The 17,676-nt window shown below is 37.7% G+C and overlaps 1 protein-coding gene across 3 annotated transcripts in view; it reads left to right on the top strand.

The window, feature by feature from the left end:
* DMD (dystrophin) overlaps positions 1-17,676 on the top strand; it is a gene marked incomplete at its 3' end in the record, with an annotated part of 1,946,774 nt that overhangs the window by 575,554 nt on the left and 1,353,544 nt on the right. For all 3 annotated transcript variants that reach the window (XM_081125527.1, XM_081125528.1, XM_081125524.1), the window contains exons 8-9: positions 527-708; positions 1,966-2,097. In XM_081125527.1, the coding sequence (XP_080981653.1) occupies positions 527-708; positions 1,966-2,097 (314 nt within the window). The remainder of the gene's footprint in view (positions 1-526; positions 709-1,965; positions 2,098-17,676) is intronic.

Genomic DNA, 17,676 nt, shown 5'->3' on the forward strand with positions numbered 1-17,676 from the left:
TTTATGTTTATTGTGAAAATGCATGTTTCATTTCAACACAGAGACGTATTTTGCCCTTTACATACTTAATCAGCAGAAAATTGACTAGGGAAGTGTAAGCTTTCTTTACCGGAAGCCAAAGCTTTAAGCTCTTTTGGTTTAATTACCAACGCACCATTTTAATTGACATGTTAATATAACTTTCCATGGAAAGGACGATGTAATCTATTTTTTTTCTTACCTAATGGGAACCACTCTCTTCGATGGGCTAGTTTGGTGATTTGACTTAGGAAAAAGCATCACAGAATGAAGTTTTTATGTGAGTAAGGAAAAGAAATGAACTTTAGCGCTCATTTCGTTGGTCTGCCAAATTGGAAGGACATTTTAGGCCTGATTATCATGTTCTAATTAGTCTCTGGAGGCTATTCATGGGCAATCGAGTGCTCATTAATCTGTCTTCTTCCTGTAACATTGATTTGTTCATTCCCCTTTTAGAGATTCAAATATAGAAACCAAAAATTGATGTGTGGTGTTAATGTGCTTACAGATGTTGCTACCGCTTATCCAGATAAGAAGTCCATCTTAATGTACATCACATCACTCTTTCAAGTTTTGCCTCAACAAGTGAGCATTGAAGCCATCCAGGAAGTGGAAATGCTGCCAAAGCCAGCCAGAGTTACCAGAGAAGAACATTTTCAGTTACATCATCAAATGCACTATTCTCAACAGGTAAAGTGTCAAAAAGACAACTAATATCCAAGATGTTTTCTATTTTATATGCAATTTTAGGTATCATACCAATATGCATATATAAATCTATTATATCTATGGATATGTGCACACATATATGTATACATAGTATATGTACATACACAAATATATTATTTGTATACATAGCATAATATGTGTGCATGTATATATATGTATGTGTGTGTATATATATTATTCTGTGTATATGTACACATACATTTATGTAAAGGGTGGAGGGAGGCAGGGAGGGGGGGAGGGAGAGAATGTAATCCTTTAAAATTGTATCTAATATCATGGACTGTAATATTGTTTTCAAAGAACATTGTTCACATACTCTGCTATCAGTAGGCCTCATATTACAGGAATATGGAACACAGAATATAATTTATTTTCAATGTGTAAAATGAGATAAAAGATAGGCTCATATACACATTAAATTTTCTGTCAACTGGAGCAGAGAGCAAAGAATTAGAGCAAGAATGAAGGCAAGTACTCTATTGAATAATTCTTATTTTTAGTGGCAACCTGCTGATGTATTGACAAATTTTGATTATTCGAAGTAACATTTTTGCTAAGATAAATTAGTTTAAATATTGTAAATAAAAATTAAACGGAGACTACATATGAAAAAGATTTTTATTGTATCATTGTACAGAACCCTGTGGGATTCTTCCATTATGTGGCTTGTTCTGGCTCCCAGCAGTGGATACTTGGGGTGTTTTCTTGTACTTTTTTTAACACAAACAATGATGAGAAATCTGTTAGCTAAATTTCTGCTGGAGGCGTGGAAAGCTCTTAGGCCTAATTTTCTCACTCTACTGAGCTAGTTCTATATTTAGCTTATGAAAGCTTCAGTCCTTTCCAGGGTATTGACCTGATGAATTCTGGTTTTGCTTACTTTGGCTTCAGAGAAAATTGCTTCTGCTTGCCTGTTTTTGCCAGATTGAAGATCACGGTTCCATATTAGTGCCGGGGTCGTGTCAGTGTGCAGTCCTGTGGGTAAATCCCACCCTCGTACCTTCCCTGATTACCTGCCCTCCAGCATGACATTGAGCGTTGAGCGCACCACAAGCCTCAGAGCGTACCACTTTCTAATAGCGCCTTGTATGTGTTTACCATTAAACTTTTCATCTCACTGTTTCCATTTAATATTGGTTTTTCATGTCTTGGAAAGCAGTCCCTTCAGGGTTACTTATAATGTCTCTTCCTCCCCTGTCTCCTCCCCCCTCTCTGCAGATCACAGTCAGTCTAGCACAGGGCTATGAACGAACTCCTTCCTCTCCTAAGCCTCGGTTCAAGAGCTATGCCTACACGCAGGCTGCTTATGTGACCACCTCTGACCCCACACGGAGCCCATTTCCTTCACAGGTCTGTCAACATTTACTCTCTCTTCTACAAACCAAAGAAGTTTTTCATCCAAGAAAATCTAACATGGCTTTTGTTTGTTTGAATTGAGCAATGCCTTTTTCCCCTGTCCATCAAGAGCTGTTGCTTTATTCCCAGTTGTGTTAGTTACTCCCCCACGGTGTTGTTTTGTTATTGCGATTTCTCTAGGGGTTTTTATTTTCGCTTTAATTTTTTATTTATTACTTTTAAAAATTTTCATTTACAGTTGGCATACCATGTTATATTAGTTTCAGGTATGCAACAGTGATTAGACATACTCCTTACGAAGTACTGTAGGTTTAACATGTTAATTCCTCATGAATGGGGATTCTCATAGTAGTGCTTTGTACTTTTATTGTGTAATTACCTGTAAAGTTCTCTTTTACAAAGGTTACTGATGATGGTTATAAACAATCATTAAGCTCATCAAAGGCTTATAGGGGTAACTTTTGAAAGAATTGGGAAATTGGATAAAATTTACTAGTTACACTATTTGGGGAGATTTTTCTAGATATATGATATGCTAAGGAAATATATAACCTATGTAGATGCCTTTATTATATTTTCATTCTATAAAATATATTTATTTTCTATTTAAAAAACCATAACTGCAACCTTCTTCATATGATTTCTTTTAAGTTGGCTAATTTAAACTTGTACATAATAGGTTCTGTGGTATTTATACAAAAAAGTCACACTGCAACAGGGTCAAAGTCTATGTACTATTTAATACTTTCCACACAAGGAATTTTCTCAGTGGAGTTTTCCACCATTGCAATATTGTAGGAAACCTAAAAATACAAGAAATTATAGCCTTGTATATGTTAGAGTGTGGAAATGAAATGTGCTGGAATTGCTAGATTTGCTAGAATTTCTTTTTAAAAGAAAACTTTATTTTGCTGAGTAGAGCACTTTGAAAAGTTCTTGAGGAAGTGACTTTTATAAAAACTACACTATGAATGGGAATTTAGAAATTATAGACCTTCTCCTTTTGGCAAAATGTATACATTTTTAGAGACTCATTGATTTTTTTTTTAAAGACAGTGTTTGAATAAATCAGTGATTTATTTGGTGCAGTTAATTGATGCATGAAGCTGAAAATTCTTAACACTGAAAGATTCCCCCAGGGAAACATATTTCAGGGCTTAGTTATGCCCTCTCTCCTTGGCTACTTTTCTTGCAAAGCTAAACAAAGGAGACTAGGTGAGAAGATTTGCATGACTCAGCCTTATCTTCTATTAAGTTCCCCTCCACGTTTTCACAAAGCTAATTGTATACAATTGAACAAGAACCTTAATCTGCTTTCTTATTATCAGTAAATACAAATAATTCTGCCACACATTACTGTTACTGCATTCCACGTGTCCACATTATGTGAACTAATAAAATCCTTATAATCCTTATAGAGGTGGGAGGTGCTATTTTATACCTATTTTTGGTTCATATATATCCCCTCTTTCCTTTCTTCCCCTTCCCTTTTCTCCCACCCTCCTTACTCTCCCTGACTCTCTAGGCTCTTTTTAATCACCATCCGCCCATTGAAAACTCTAAGACTTAAAGACTAATTTTGCACATCCTAAAATAACGGAGCATAAGCCAAGACAAAGAAATAAACTTGCGCGCCCCCCCCCCCCCAATTATCACTTTACTGAGCTGCCTTTTCCAGAAGGTTTTCTCTAATACCTATTCTGGCAGCACATTTTTTTCCTCATTACCACCTCATTAAGGCACTGCTCGGGTATGACTCCTTAATAAAGTAATTATAAATGAACTTAATTTTGCTAAGACTTGATTTTTTTCACTTTACCTTTGTCTAAATGTTACAAAATATCTAATACATCCTAAAATATTCACCAAATTTACTTACCTGTTTTATTTAACATAATCTGTTGAAATGAACCTAATGCTATCTTTTAGAAAAGGCATGATTACAGTGAACAGGGAATGATATATTGTGCCTGTTTCTAAAGGTCACCCATCAGAAGATAATGTTACACATAGTTAGGTTTGATAAGTTTATGTCTTAATTATTTACTAAAAAAATTTTTTTTAAAGAATTATTCAGAGGAGCTGAGCCTATACTGCCCCCTATCGGTTGTATCTGATCCACTTCAAAAGACCTGAAAGGCCTAATTCGATTTCTTTAGATGGTTTCATTCAAGTGTTTACTTGTTGGTTTACAAGGGAGGAAGGGTAAAGTTTTCATAATGGGGAAGATATCTCCTATGGAAAATATAAAATTCATTAATTATCTTGAAAGTTTCCAGTATCTTAGAAACATCAGTTATCCCCATTTGACCCAAACTTCGAAAATCTGATTTATACTCATTGAAGTTTGTGTGAAGCTGTTGAGGTGAAACAATCTGACTTACCTTGGAATCCCTGCCTATAAATGAGATTTTCTCCAAGAACAGATACCACCTGGTGTGAACCCCTAATTTTCCCTCATTGTATCACTTAACTGCCATCTATTCTTGGATGGAGAATATTGTTTTTATAGTTATACTTAATTTGTATTTTTATGACTTCGATCATCTATCTCGTTGTATTCCTAAACTTACATCAAAAATCCCTGAACTCTTTTTATTTCCTTTTTTTTCAATATGTTTTTATTGATTTCAGAGAGAGGAAGGGAGAGAGAGAGAGAGAGTGACATCAATGATGAGAGAGTCACTGATCGGCTGCCTCCCGCACGCCCTCCATTGGGGATCGAGCCCGCAACCTGGGCATGTGCCCTCACTGGGAATCGAGCGTCGATCTCCTGGATCATAGGTCGATGCTCAACTGCTGAGCCATGCTGGCTGAGCCCCAATCTCTTTCACCTTCAACTTCTCTGTCTCTCCTGGAGCCCACCCTGTCCAAAACCCTTGCAGGCGCTCACACCCATGTGCATGCTGCCTCTCTCCAAACACACCACTTCACTTTATCTTATTAATGTGCTATTATGTTACTCTTTCTTTCACTTACCACCTTCTGTAGTCCATGATTTATTCATTCATTCATTTATTCAAAAAGTAATTATACTGCCCGGCCGGGCATGGCTCAGCGGTTGAGCATCGACCTAGGATCCAGGCGATCGGGGTTCGATTCCCGGTCAGGGCACAGGCCCGGGTTGCAGGCTCCATCCCCATTTGGGGGCCTGCAGGGGCAACTGATCAATGACTCTCTTCATTGATGTTTCTCTCTCTCTCTCCCTCTCCCTTCCTCTCTCTGAAATCAATAAAGATATATTTAAAAAAATAATAATTATACTTAGTCACTAAATCAGATGCCTCCTTTTCAGCTCTCAGTCTTTCTACCAGCATTGAAGCTCTGTTCCCGTACCTCTAGACTCCTTGGGCTCTTCACCCCTTACTGTTTTGTATCTTTTTCAGTATTTAGTTCTTTCTCTTCCAACTCCCTTAGCACCAGAGTCTCACGGAAGAACCCTTGACCCTCTTATTTATACTCACTCTCTCATCGATATAATTTAACCTCCTGGCTTCAAGCTATATGCAGATGACCATTATATCTATGTTTTCACTTCCAGTATCTCTTGAGTTACAGCCACATTTTCAACTAATTTTCAACTCTTTGATCTGTATCTATACCTTGATGTCCACTGATTTCTCAAACCTAGGGGGTCCCGAGGTGAGCTTTGTTTCATTGCTCATAAACCCGTCTCTTGTCCTTTTTTGTTATGTCAATGAGAATATTACTCAGCAGCCATCGAGACTTAAATATGTGACATGCTCTTTTGTCTCCATATTGATCTGCTGTTCAGTAATGGAACATGTAAAGTCAATAATTTCTTCACAACATTTCTCCATTAAGTTATGTCCCCTCAATACTCACACATGCCCTCTGATTCAGACCCTAATACATGTCTCCTAGATTTCAGAAATAGCTTTGCAGTCAGTATCACTATCTTTAGCTTAGCCTCCTGTGAATCAGATTAAGTTTTATTGTTAACAGCTTTAATAATATCATTCACAAAACTTTCTTCAGCCCCAGCCGGCGTGGCTCAGTGGTTGAGCATCAACCTATGATTCCGGAGATCTTGGTTTGATCCCCAGTCAGGGCACATGCCCTGGTTGCGGGCTCCATCCCCGTTGGGGGTGTGCAGGAGGCCGCCGATCAACGACTCTCTCATCATTGAAGTTTCTGTCTCTCTCTGCCTCTCCCTTCCTCTCTCTGAAATCAATAAAATATTTTTAAAAAGACAAAAAAACTTTCTTCAGTTCCTTTTGCCTTTATTACAAGTCTCCTAAATTTCATCAGGAAGCTCCATGATCTATTAACAATTTATATTTTCACATTTATTTCAAACTAGCCTATCTCATGTTTTCTTTGCTCCACCCAAGTTAAATCACTTGCTCTCCTCCATAAGGGCCAAGCAGTTTCTTGTCTTAGCTTTTATGGTTCTCTCAGCCTAGAATGACTTTTGTCTCCTTTTCAAATTGGCCAGTTTAATCCAAATTTCAAGGCCTAACCAGTAAGTGACAGAGCATGGATTCAAGTTCAGATTTATCTAACTCCAAGGTCATGGTCCTTATACTAACACTGAATTTTCTCTACTATAATTCTTATATATAGAATTACTCACACATTTTTGCAATCACTTAACACTTACTTATTAATCACCTATATGTGCCAGGTATTATTATAGGACCAAGTGATATATCAGTAAACAAGTACACAAAATAATTCCTGCTCTGATGGAAGGTGTATGCTCATGGGAGAGTCACAATATTAATAAGAGAAATAATGTAAATAAGTAAAATAACATTTCAATTAATATGTAAGTAATATGCACTAAATAAAGTAAAATTTAGTGGTAAGTACTAAAAAGAAAAAAATTAAAGATGAGAATGGAGTACGCGGTACACGGTGGGGAGAAGTTAAAGTTTGAGTTTGGGTTGTCAGAGAAGGACTCACTAAGAAGGTAAATTTTGAGTAAAGACTGGAAGGAGGTGTGGGTATGTAAGGGATACTTGGACTATTCAAGGAAAGTTATAGAGGATGGGCACAGTGCTAGGATATGGTGTCTCAGCTCTAATAGTGGACCAGATGACACAGGGTCTTGAAAGGAATGGTGATGACTTAGGTTTTTATTACCAGTGAATGGAAAGCAATTGGAGGAATGACATAAACTCATATTTTTCAACATGGCTGCTGTGTGGCAAATAGATTATGAAGGGAACAATGGTGGATGCAAGGAGACTAGTTAGAATGCTACTGCAATAATCCAGGCAAGATGTAACAGGTGCTTGCATTTGGATTGTTTCTCTTTTTTTTTCCAATTTTTTTTTATTGTGGTAAACTACACATAATGTAAAATTTACCAGCTTAACCATTTGAAGTGTACAGTTCAGTGGTATTGTGTACGCATAAACTTGTACACTTGTCACCATCATGCACCTCCAGAATTCTTTTCATCTTGCAAAGTGGAAACTCTGTGTCCATTGAACACCACCTCCCCGTGACTCACTCCCTGCAGCCTCTGGGGAGACCACCATTTTACTCTCTCTTTCTGAGTTTGGATTTTTTTTTAAATTCATGTAATATTTGAATCATGAATCATGCAATATTTGTCTTTCTGTGTCAGGCTTATTTCAGTTAGCATAATGTCCCGTCCCCCCCCCCAGCTTCATCCACGTTGTCACTAATGGCAGAATTTCCATTTATGGAGGCTGAATAATATTCTGTTGTATGTGTGTACATTTTTGTTACCCATTCATCCATTGATGGGCATTTACATTGTTTCCGTATTGTGGATGTTGTGAGTAGTGCTGCTGTAAACATGGGATTGCTGATAGCTCTTCGAGAGACTATTTTCATTGCCTTTAGCTATCTACCTAGAAGTTGTATTGCTGGATTATATGGTAGTTCTGTTTTTTAATTTTTGAGGAACCTCCATTCTGTTCACCAATGAGCATGATGCATAGTGGTTGAATTCCGGATAGGTTTTGGACAGCCTACAGGATTTGCTAATGCAGTGTGCAATGTGCAATGTGTGTTTGCTGGATTCTTTGCAAATATTTGTGTTTTAAAAAGCCAAAGAGGAGGGATCAAACTTCTAGGAGGCATTAAGCATAAACCATAAGTAAACTAGTAGCCTATGAAATATGCATGAAACCCATGAGTTAAATTTAGCTGGTGAGGAAGCAAATAGTCTGTGAGACATACGCAGAGGTCAAAACGTGTGAGAAGTATAGAGGGTAACTTAACCTATTACACATGTTAAAAATAGATGGGATAGATACTGGCATACACATGAGTGTTACTTATGAATAGAAAGAGATGAAAAGACCAAATCCTAAGGTATGATCATATCACCTCTGGGCTGATAGCTGTCCCATTCCTGAATTGGCCACCCAGTAGTGATACTGTGGTCTCTTTATGGTCTCCTAAGCGCTCTACATAAAAAAAGCAAATAAATCCCATAGCTTTTTAGTAAGCTAACTGATGAGCTACAACTATAGGCCAGGTATTCGCGTCCCTGCATCTCTCCAGTAGAGCAAATGTACATGGTAGCCTTGGGCACCTGCCGTCTGTTGCCCCCTTGCTCAAGAATCTCCTCTGGTTCGGCCCACGTCATCCGCAGCGAAGGCTGATACAACAAAGTGTATGAACATTGTACAATCCAAGATTTAAATAGTGTGATCCTTCTAATAGTTTGACTTTATCCTAATTGGTTTACCTTCATATCTGTTTCACCTTGCATCTCGCCATATATTTTAAATTTATTTATTTTTTAAATTAAATTTATTGGGGTGACATTGGTTAATAATAACATTATATAAGTTTCAGGTGTATATCTTTACACTATGACATCTGTATACTCTATTGTGTGCCCACCACCCAAAGTGTAGTCTCCTTCCATCACCATATATTTGACCCCCTTTCCCTCGTTTTACCCACCCCCTACTTTCTCCTCTGGTAACCACCATTCTGTTGTCTATGAGTTTTTTTAATTTGTTTTGTTCGTTTTTTGCTTTTTGTTTTATATCCCACATATGAGTGAAATCATATACTAAATGATGGGATTTGAGCATATTCACTTGATTGGTGAGCCTTTGTGTCTCATGATATCTACGATAGCATATTTGGTAACAGAATTGAGGCCACTATTCACCAAGGTCATGCACCACGTTACATAGTAGGTGTGAATTATGAAAGAATTAGAGGGACCAAGGATTACCACAAAGGTTTTGGCTTAAGAAATTGGAAGAATAGAGTTTCCAACAATTAGGATAGACTGTAGGAAGAATAGGTTTGGCAGTATGTTAGGAAGAATAGTTGGGAGTAAGTTTTAGATAAGTAATTTGGAAGTCATTAGCAACATAGGTGGTATTTAAATTCATTGACCTGGATGAGACCATCTAGGAAAAAAGTACAGATAGATAAGAGATCCCAAGATTCAGAGATGAGAAACTATCAGCAAAAGGTATAAAAAGGGTGCCCAGGAAGAGGAGAGGAAAAAGGAGGAGGGGGTAGGATTTTGGAAGCTGGTAGAAGAAAGTGTTTCAGGGAGAGGGGAGTGTTTAACAGCATTAAATGTTGCTGATTAGTTCAAGTGACATTGGGATTGAAAACTAACCAGTGAAATGCTGGTGGGGTAGGGTCCCTGGGAAATCCTGATTTATAGCAGTTACTACAGTGGGATTATTTGGCCAGCAAGTTAATAAGCTCACTCTAGCTAATATTCACTCTGATGAGAACACTGTCAGTGGAGTGCGTGTTTTTTGGTGGGTGTCAAGGATTGGAGTGGGTTCAGGAAAGAATGAAAGTGAAAGAACCTACACCAAATAGTTGATGTCCATGTGGACAAAAGCGTCTTTCTCTTGGATTCACCCATCCTGCTAACTAATAATGAATCTCTATATTAGTTTCCTCTTGCTGCTGTAACAAATAACCACCAATTTAGTGCCTTAAAACAACACACATTTATTATCTTACAGTTCAGAAGTGCAACATGGGCCTTACTGGGCTAAAATCTAAGTGTCAGCAGGACTGCCTTCCTTCTGGAAGCTCTAGGGGAGGTTACATTTCCGTGTTTTTCCCCAGCTTTTAGAGGCTTCCCACATTCTTCGGCTCATGCCCCCTTCATTTTCAAAGATAACAAGGGCAGGAGTGGCACATGACATGACTCTGGCCTACTCCTCTGCCTCCCTCTTCCACTTTTAAGGGCTCATGGTTACATTGGGACCACCTGGATAATCTAGGAAAGTCTGCCTATTTTAAGGTGAGCTGATTTGCACACTTCATTCCATCTGCAGCCTTAATTCTTCATTGCCATGTAATGTGACATATTCACAGGTGCCAGGGACTAGGACATGTACATCTTTGGGGGGCTGTTTTTCTGCCTACCACCATCTAATGCAATGGGATGCAAATTCAAGGAAGGTACCCATTACCTGCAGGTTAGCAATAGCACCAGTATCACGTGGCTTTTCCCCCGTGCCCCCAAATATCAGTTCGTCCCATTCCTCCTCTGTTGACCGCACACATGAGCCTCTTCCTGCTTCCAGAGGCATTGTGAAACCACCCTTGTCCTGGAAACCTTGTAGCAGAAAAAGAAACAAAGCAAACGACAACATACCTTTATTTTTGCCTATAAGGCCTTATCTATCTTTGTGTTCCTTGCACAGCTTAGGGCACAGATCCCACATTCATTTAATAAACATTTTGAGCCCCAAATAAAGTCCTCTACTCTCCAACAGCTCACAAAGTAAAGGAATCAGGCTTTGGAAAGTTACCCATACTTTGCTCATGCTCCTGTAATTTTATAGGAATAAAAGGGAATCATACCCCTAGCAATCTTGCCAGAGCAAAGAGAGGCTCTGCTCTTCTTTAACTAACATTTGCAATTTTTAAATGTATCTCATTTTACCAGTAAACATGTGGAATCATTTTATTACACCCATATTTTAAATGTGTGTGTGATGTGTGTAGGTGTGTGTGTAAGATTTCAAGTATTTGCAGTTTTTCTTGCTGTGAGAGAGAGTGAGCATCTTTACATGTGTAAGAACCAGTAGAATTTCTCTTTCTGTGAAAGTTTCATGTTTCCCAATTTTTATCAATTAGTGTATTATCAGTTTGCAGGAGTTATTTATATATTAAGTGTGTTAGCCATTTTTTTGTGTGACATGGAATACAAATAATTTTCATGGTTTGTTTCTTGTTATTTTAATTTGTTTGCAGTATTTTTCTGTATTTTAAATGTTATCATTTTATGTTGTTTGGAATTCTTTAATCTTCTACTTTATGGCCTTTTTTGTTGGTTGGGGAAGGGAGGTTATAATTAGAAAGGACTCCACTATTGAAAGGGTGTTTTAAAGAGATTCTCCCAAGGCTTCTTCTAGTTCTGTTTTTAAACTTTGATCTTACTAAAATTGTGTGAGTTGCCAAGTTGAGAACGCTTTTCATCTTGCCCCAGAAGCTACTCAGTTGTTGAAGCCATCTGTTGATTACTGAGTGTTTATTATAATCGAAATGTGGGAAGCACCTCCTGGCAGATCCCTGGCGTAGTTTCCCTTCCATTTTGTTGGATAGGATCATGTCACATCCTGATGCCCAAACCAATAAGGGGAAACCAAGACTGGCTTAAACCAACCACAAGCCAGCCAGCCTTGAGTCAAATAGCAAAGTGGGACAGGGTGATTTCTGAATCAAATAAGATTCTATTAGGAAGTGGGGGGGGGGGAAGGATGTTGAGAAGTCAGCCAACGGTTATGTTAAACTATCTCAGGGCTTGATGGAATTTGGCGAGAAATGCACTGGATACTCCAAAAGCAGGGAAACACTCATTTTTTAAACTCCAAAATGAAACCACATTTACTCAGAGAAGCACCAGTCCTTGAGAAGGACTGTACTAGTTAAGCAAGGAGAGAGCCCCAAATCTGGCATCAGAGAGACTTAGGTTTACATTCTGCCACTTTCTAGCTACGTAACCCTCAAAGAGTTTCTTGACCTTTCTGAGCCTCAGTTTCCTCATGTGGCATGATAATTATACCTACCTCATAGACCTGTTAGGATGATTAAGTAAGAGGAATTATATAAAGAACCTTCCATGGTATAGGCACATTGTGCCAATGTCATAATTACTACTTCATTTTGAAAAAATATGTTTTTTTTTATTGATTTCAGAGTGAGGATGGGGAGAGAGAGAGAGATAGAAACATCAATGATGAGAGAGTCATTGATCGACTTCCTCCTGCACACCCCCTGCTGGGGATTGAGCCCGAAACCCGGGCATGTGCCCTGAGCAGGAATCGAATTGTGACCTCCTAGTTCATGGGTCGGTGCTCAAGCGCTGAGCCACACCTGCTGGACATGATTACTACTTTAAATGCATCAGGAGTTAAGGAAAATCTGTGGTCTGATCTGAGGACCTTAATCAGATTTTTCGATCATTTCTCCTATGGGTAGTTTTACCCTGGGTTTAAACTGATTTATAAACAAACTGTTGAATCATAAACTGTGTAGAGTTTGGCAGCTTCCTGAGTTAATATACTGGATAAAGGATTCTAAGGAAAGGTTGTACTTTTTGGCCATAATGTTGCTGAGAAATAATCTTGGAAGCATGCCAAATAGAGTAGAGCCACGCTTTCTTCTAAAGCAGAAACTAAGCACTTGTAGGTGGTTTTAGGTCCAGTCTTCCTGTGTGGGGAGGAGGTACGGGAAGAGGAGATTATTTGTGGACTCTGCCATCAACCCCTCCCAGCACAACTTGTCCCTCAGACCGAACCCAGATTGTACAGAAAAATTGGCAAACAGAGGGTGCAAAGCCAGCCAGTGGGGAGCACTCCTTAGATTAAAAGCACCATTGATCTGCTTTGTGGAAGACTTTATACTTTCTGATGTGATTGAACAAGTGACCCAGTAACGGAATTGGCAGGTTTGAGGCTCAGCTCTAAAGATTGGTGCACTGCAGATTTCCAAGCAGAATTTTAAAAGTGGAAGGAGTGTTAGAAAAAATATAGGTAACAGTATTACTTTGAACAAACATACTCTTACCCTTCAATATTTTATATATAAAATGGAAAAAGGAAAAAGAAACACTGCCTAAGTAACATCATTTGAAGAATTGTAGGATTTTTCAATGTCAGGTACACAATATGCTTATATTGAGAGTCAGAGTTTTGAGTCAGACATCCTAAAATTAGAGGTGACAGTTTTACTCATTTACCCAATTAGACTCTATACTGGAACTCTTCTAGTTGCTGAAGGTCTTTCAGTGGACAAGATGGAACTGCTACTTGCTTTTACTGAACTTAATTTGTAGCTAGGAAAAGAGACTAAAATGCTTCAAAAATCAAATTTGAAATGATTATAAATTGTTTTAGACACTGTGAAGCAAACACACAAGGGCTGAAACTTTTAAAATGATGGAAATGTTAAGTTAAAGGAGCATTCTATAGCCAAAAGTATCAGTTGAACCTTCTCTTGAGCTGAAAACTGGTGGGCGAGGGGAAGCTAATACAGTTCAAATTCCATCCATACAATTTTAGTAACTCTCTGTGGGACCTAAATACCATTTTCTCTTTATGACTCAGTTTTCTCATCTCTGAAACTTACAAGGTGGCTAAAATAGTTAATGCAGTGTATGTGTGAAAAACCTTTCACTCACCTTCTTACACAACAGGCACTAAATAAGTGTGTGTGTGTTTGTTTGTTGATTTATTTATTTTTTAACCCTCACCCGAGGATATTTTTTCCCCCATTGCTACCCAGATAGAGTGGGGGTAGGGGGAGAAAGAGAGAAAGAAACATTGAAATGAGAGAGACACATCGATTGGCTGCCTCCTGCATGTATCCTGACCAGGACTATGGTCAAGCCTGCAACCAAGGTATGTGCCCTTGGCTGGAATTGAACCCAGGATCCTCCAGTCCTTGGGCTGGTGATCTAACCACTGAGCAAAACTGGCTAGGGCACTAAGTAAGTGTTTAAAGGTGAAGAAATGTTTGTAATAATGCAGGCCAACTTTCCTGCATTTTTATTATGTTTATAAATTATGATATAAATTTAAAATAATCTAAATCCAAAAATGTAGAATAAAGTTTCATTCTAACCTTTGGCAAAGAAACTTGGAGTTTCTGGGAAAGATTATATTTTAAGCAACCATCCTGGAAGCTGATGTTTCCCGTCTGTTTCTTGATACCAAAGATAGCTGCAGAGGTGCAGCTGTGGGAGATACAAAAATGCAGTCAATTTCTGCAAAACAAGGATATCTGAAAGTTCTTAGTTACTTCATGTTCGTTACATTTTATGGGGTGTGGTGGGTTTATAAAGGTGGCAAGATTTATTGGATGGAACTAAGCTAATCTATTTGTATAACGATCTCAAAAAAGTCAAATGGCTTATTTGTAATCATTAATAAGGTGTTTGGATTGCCTTATGTAGACTGGATGCAGTATACCTTGTTTAGCTTTATTTTTGGCCTCTTAAAGAGTCTTAATGCCAAACATTTATTTAAATACATTTTTTCCCAAATAAAATAAATCTCTGAGGAAGCATGATGTCATAAGGATGTGAGTTACAATTTTGATTCTTCTTACTTGCGGTGTGATACAAATGTTGGTCTCTTAGCTCACCTGTGTGCTAAAGTCACACTTATCTTGTTATCCTGCTATTGTTGCCATGTAGCAAATCACCTCAATTTAAGAGGTTACACAAGTAATAGTCATTTTTGTCATTATCTATCATGATTCTGGGGGCTGACTGGGACAGGACTTCTCATTGCAGCTGCAATAAGGCTATAGCAGAAGCTGGAGTCCTCCCAAAGGCTGCATCACTCACATATCTGGTGGCTAATGTTGGAACTTCAGCTGGGGCAGTTGTCTGAGCCCTTCCATGTAATTTGTACTCAAAATACTGCCTGGGTTCCAAGAGCAAGTGATCCAGAGAGTACCAAGCAGAGGCTATATTGCCTTTTGTGGCTTAGTCTTAGAAGTCACATAGTGTAATTTGTTCCCTGGTCACAGTTCCATTCATATTCTAGGGGAGGGAATATCAACCCAACTCTTGATGGAGAAATGTCATTGTTACATTGTAATAAAAGTACGTAGAATGGAAGATCTTGTTGTATCCATCTTGCAAAATGCAGTCTGCCACAATTTACAAGATTCTTATGAGGGACAGTGATCCGTGGAGAAGAGGCTAGCATGGTGCCTGACGGGTGTTCAGTAATGAGTACTGTACTTATTGGTGCCTGTACTTGTTTTAAGTAAGCTTTTACTCAGCTTCAAACACCTAGGCTGCTGATTAACTAAGAAGTTTGAGTGTCTTTGCCCATCAGTATCATAGAGTAAGTTCTGCAGTGGTGATCAATTACTTGGGAAGAATTTATATGTGTTATTTAATATGAAGAGTATTAAGTAGATTAAGAAACTGAAGTCCAGTGATATTGCATCATTTAACTAAGGTCACAGAGTAGAAATACTGGCTGTAGAACCTGATATCCTGAAGTTAGATAAATTTGATTTCTATCCTAGGGTTGTAAACATTTCAAGCAAATTCACCATATTTTCCCATTTTTTGTAGAGTAACCTCTAATTTCTACATTCATTAAGTAATTTGCTTTCCTATTTTTCTTTGATTTTATTGTTTATTACAGTTTTTGTTTGCAGAAATTATTTTAATAATTATTCCTTAAGCCCGGCCAGGCGTGGCTCAGCAGTTGAGCATCGACCTAACATCCAGGAGATCGGGGTTCGATTCCCAGTCAGGGCACATGCCCGGGTTGCAGGCTCGATCCCCATTCGGCGTGCAAGAGGCAGCTGATCAATGACTCTCTCATCATTGATGGTTCTATCTCCCTCTCTCCCTCTCCTTTCCTCTCTCTGAAATCAATAAAGATATATTTAAAAAAACAAAACAAAACAAAAAAATATTCCTTAATTAAAGTCATTAACCCCATTTTTTTTTTAATGTATCTTTATTGATTTCAGAGAGAGGAAGAGAGAGGGAGAGACAGAGATAGAAACATCAATGATGAGAGTCATTGATCGAGCCCACAACCCGGGCATGTGCCCTGACCAGGAATCGAACCCTGATCGCCTGGATCCTAGGTCAACGCTCAACCGCTGAGCTACGCCCAGCCGGGCATTTAACCCCATTTTTAATGAAACTATATGGTAGCATCACAATTAAGATGGATAATAACCTTGATTAGTAACTTCTTTTATTATATGGATATATTTCTTAAAATGTATAATTAGCAGATACCCACGTATAATTATCCCTTCTACAGAATTCCATTAGAACATATTCTTACGTATTAATTTGTGGTCTTCGTCAAGGAATATTAGTGCAAAAATGGAATAATGCTAAATCATTCAACGAAAACTTATTAAGCTTGCAGAGCAAAAAGGTAAATGTGTGATAAATCCTAAATAATCAGGTCTCAAATCTGCTGGCAAATGTTTTATTTTAACTAAAACTTTACTCCCTTGAGCTTCTAAAGAAAAAGATAAAATTGTTTTGAAGGGCTATCATATTTAGTAGTAATTAATTTAGAGTTATTGTGAAACCAACATGCCATTAGTGCTTATATGAAATATTTTGGGTGATGGTGAACTTACAATAAGAATGCAGACATCAATTTTTTAAAAAACTAGGAGAACGTTATAAATTAAACCCTTGGGGGGAAATTATCTTTAAAAGAATTCATGATAGTCGACAGTATTGTAATGTGACTCCTCATTTCCAGATCATCTGCCTGCTGATTCAGTTACAGAAAGTCGTATCCCTTTTTTACCTGTATCAAATCCTGATTTGGAAGATTAGCATTTTAAATAATTATTTCTATTAGTTCAGTTATTCATAGTGTAATGATGCCTATGATGAGAGCTATATATAACAATAGGATTACTTTACGGTAAAATTTACTTACAGTGAACATTTATGAAAATGTTTATTAGGTTTCTCTGGGATCTCTGGTTAATTTAAAATCTTAGAACAGTTTATCTTCATTATAACATGTCCCAAGGAAATTTTTGCCTGAAAGATTAGCATTATAAAAAGAGGACTTTAATTAGAAATTTCTATATTGTGGGTCAGATTGCTAAATCCAGCGGCAATTATCTGCTTCCTGAGATATGTAGTTCTCTTTCTGAAGCATTAAAATTTACTTTATAATACCTCAAAAAGTCATTTCAGGAGGAATTTTGGATCATTAATGGAATTTGAAATAGGATTTTTCTCCTTCTATTTCATCATTTAAATTTTCTGTGAGCCAGGCAATTAAAGGCTTTTTACCTATTTGGTACCTCAAATAGTTCGGGAACAAGTATGCCAGAAGCACTGCAATGTTACCATTAATTTACTAATTGCTTATTGCCCACTTGATCCTAGAAGCCAGGAATGAATGTGAAAGAAAGTATTTATTAAGCACTATAAAATTCTTACTATTTTTTTTTTGCTTCATATTCTGTGATTATAGTAATTATTTATTGAGTAGGTGAAGGTATTTAGTAAGGCAATTCTAGTTGTTTTATATATTGGTTAGAATTTATACATGAAGCATCATAAATAAAATTAAAAGTCAAATAAAGAACTAGGAAATTATTTGTAAC

The sequence above is a fragment of the Miniopterus schreibersii genome, assembly GCF_964146895.1.
Source record: "Miniopterus schreibersii genome assembly, chromosome: X".
Lineage (NCBI taxonomy): Eukaryota > Metazoa > Chordata > Mammalia > Chiroptera > Miniopteridae > Miniopterus > Miniopterus schreibersii.